The 3,335-nt window shown below is 45.7% G+C and overlaps 1 protein-coding gene across 1 annotated transcript in view; it reads right to left on the bottom strand.

Moving 5' to 3' along the window:
• Positions 1-2,192: 2,192 nt before the first annotated feature.
• LOC119321146 (skin secretory protein xP2-like) overlaps positions 2,193-3,335 on the bottom strand; it is a 2,107-nt gene continuing 964 nt past the window's right edge. The window contains exons 2-3 of the mRNA XM_037594962.1: positions 2,836-3,302; positions 2,193-2,295 (exon numbers count right to left, since the gene is read on the bottom strand). Of these exons, the coding sequence (XP_037450859.1) occupies positions 2,203-2,295; positions 2,836-3,302 (560 nt within the window). The 3' untranslated portion in view covers positions 2,193-2,202. The remainder of the gene's footprint in view (positions 2,296-2,835; positions 3,303-3,335) is intronic.

Genomic DNA, 3,335 nt, shown 5'->3' with positions numbered 1-3,335 from the left:
TATTTAGGATAGCAGGGCAATGCCAATACACAACACCGACTGCAAATTTTAATACATGAATGACATATACACCACACCGGCTGCACATTTTCTTGCTATTAGAAGCCTCTTCAGATTTAATGGTTTGTACTGGGCATAACAAATTAACCAAAAACCAAATTACGAAGGTCAAAGTTCTTGAATTACAGACCAAAAAACAAGCAAATAAAGGATAGAGATAGAGGATTGACAGGGTCTAAGAGAGATCAATTGCAATACACTTTCACTCCATTTTTCACTCGGTAATAGCATGACTGAATAAGTAGTTCAAAACTGGAGCAGTTTTTCCTTCTAGTATCGTTGGGCATGAGCTCCTTGAGGGAAGCTTGCGTGGTGGTCCTGCAATTGTGTCGACATGGAGGAGCCGCCTCCAGGTCAGCCCGCAACAAGGTAACTTCTCTGCACTACAACAAATCAAAAATTGTAAATGCACACATTTTGGACATACAAGCATAATGGAAATTAATAGAAATAAGATGGTGTATCAGATACAAAGTACTGATGCTTTGGGAATTTTCAAACAGAGAAAAGAATTGCAGGTGGCTCAAGTGTCAAGAGCAGAAGAGCATGGGCTCACCGGGGAAGGAGGTAGACAAACGACAGTGGTTGGCCCAGCCCCCAGCTCACCGACATGCTTCAGTTTGGGCTGGATTCATCAAAGATGTCAAGCTTATAAGCACTGCAAGAACAACCAAGATTGAGAGAATACACTGAGCACCATGTCTAATTCTCAAGTTAGTGGTTGGTCCAAAAAAGGCCGATGACAACGGCGCATGAACTAGTACGACTGCCATGGGGCAGGAACCATGACGACGACGGCCTGATCATTGAAAAAGTCGAGGGCGGAGCACGGGTGGCCTGCACACAGCTCTTCTCATGAACGGCGGTGGAGGGTGCAGTTGTACTGTCGAGATGAAGAGATCCTCGCCCTCTCGCCGCTCAATGCAATGTCACAGAATACCAACTACCATCAGTTGTAGTCAAAGCACTTATTGAAAAGGTCCCATTGGCAGGTCGAAGTTCCTTATTACTTGATATTCTGAAAAAGATCAATGCCAAGATTAACATCATAACTTGATTTTTTTCTAATGGATACATACTGATGAACTACTACAGGTCTTGTTTGTTGAACTGTCCTTACTATTTCGGATTTTTTTTCTTTTTACAAATTTAACTGAAGAATACCCCAAATGTGGTGCGTTTTTAAAAAAATATATGAACTTTACGGAAAAGAATGCCTGAACATTTGAGATGATAGTGTGTGAACTTCTCGATGAAACATTTTATTTTAAATGTTTGTGGGATCAAAAATAGAAAAGAGTGGGAAATAGGATGTGCACTTTCCTGTACAGAAAGTTTGAACTCCCTGTCAAATAATTGGTTTCAGTAGCAGAAAAAATTTATTTAAACTTCTATATTGAATACTTTTTAGAGGTGTGTCCGCGAGCTTCCCAACTTTTCTATTTTTTGAATGAATCAATGAGGCAAAGGAACCTCTGCCCGACGCGTCGTTGAACGGCCTCGGCTGGTGGTGGTGAATAGACTGGGGTGGCGGCTATGAATGGCCTGGGCGTTGTGGTTCCTCCAAATTGCATTATGTTGAAACCATTTTTTCTAACTTATCTTGGTGCCATATCTGACCTTCCATATTTTGTTTTATTGAACTGAACAAAAACAAGAATTTGAGCTTAATTGCAGTTAACTGAAATTTAGAAACTGAAGTTTCTTTTAATTACTGGCATCCACCAAGCAATATGCAAAGCCGAACAAGATGTTGTTATCGCTCTGTGTGTGCCCTTACCTGGACCGTTGTGCAGCTCTTGGTGAAGATGGTGGCCACCATTCTACTTAGACTGCGGTCAGCGCTCGACTCAGACGGCTGTCGGCAATTGTGGTGGATGAGCTCCTGGCCGAGGGCGACCAGCAGGGGCTCCACATGGAATATATTTTTGCCAATGACCTTTTATAACATAAGTACTAGAATTGTTACTCGCTTATATATATATCATGACAAAATAAATCAAAGTTAAGAAAAGGCAGGCGACCGCATAAGTACTAGAACTGCTACTGTTTTGTACATGTGCTAAACATCTGCTCAAACCTGTTGTAACATCCACATTAGAGCAGTTTAGCCTATCGTGTGGAAGGCCTGTCTTACAGCTGCTAAGGCATTGGCTCGCTCCATGCTGTTGGCAGCAACATCTCCTGGACTTGGCATACACCAACAGGAGAACTTCCCGGTATTCGACATGCGCACTGAAGACATATACAAAAGAACAGCACGCATCATGATTCAAATGACATACAATAGCAGCACACAGCCATGAGGCACCAAAAACACAACGCTTTTTTGCATTTTTTTATAAAGCTTTATCTGCATAAAACAATGAGAGGTTCCATAAGAACTAAAAACTGTTGAAATGGAAGAGCTCCCTAACTGGAAACACTCGAACTGAAGAGCTCCAGAACTGTTTCTTTATGGTGGAAAACTTCTGCACCTATACTTGTACTTATGCGACATGATTGTGTCTGTCGAATCTCTAATGTTCTGAATGTGTTACATGAAAAGACAAAGGGAGAGGAATCACCAAAGACGCAACACACTAACACACAAAGACACATCCAGCATTTTTTGTCTCGCGTTTTCATGAGCAAGCCTGGGGGAAATGTGCAATGGTGGCTCCAGTGTCATGAGTAGAAAAGCATCACGGTCAAATCTGAAAAAACTTCAAATGAAGTTAGTAGTGGGCATTTACCGAGCAGATCAAAGGAGCTGACCGGAGCATCAATACCAACCTGGACGTACTGGACGAGGGCCTCGATCTTCCTGTGTATGCCAGCGCGTCCATCCCTCGTTAGAACCACGGCAGAGCAGGGAGCTCTACCAGATGCGGCACCGAGGGGCCCGGGCTGCAACCCGATTGGGGGTGGAGCAAAGAGGCACTTGGTGCTTGCCGGCCTAGGTAGCAGGATTTGGACTGATGTAGCGGCCTGTGGAGCCCTCGCTGGAACCTGGCAGAGCGATGGTGGAGGAGCATCACCGAGGGAAGACAGAAGGAGGCGGAGGGCGGCGCGCCGATATGCCTGGATTCGGCGGCGGATCCCCACCGGCAGGAAATGGAGTGGTGGTGTTGCAACATGGTGGAGGTCAGCTGGGTTGGTGGGGGCATGGTTCTCGAACGGTCGGGCGCTGGTGAGGGGATGCGGCGCGGGATGGGGCGGCGCAGGATGGGGAGGCCGGGAAGCGGCGAGGCGCGGGGTGGCTAGGAGGCGGCGGAGCGCGGGGGGACGGGCGG

This window comes from Triticum dicoccoides, chromosome 6B (assembly GCF_002162155.2).
Source record: "Triticum dicoccoides isolate Atlit2015 ecotype Zavitan chromosome 6B, WEW_v2.0, whole genome shotgun sequence".
Classification (NCBI taxonomy): domain Eukaryota; kingdom Viridiplantae; phylum Streptophyta; class Magnoliopsida; order Poales; family Poaceae; genus Triticum; species Triticum dicoccoides.
The sequence above is the reverse complement of the archived record's forward strand: the minus strand, read 5'-3'. Positions and strand labels throughout refer to the sequence as shown.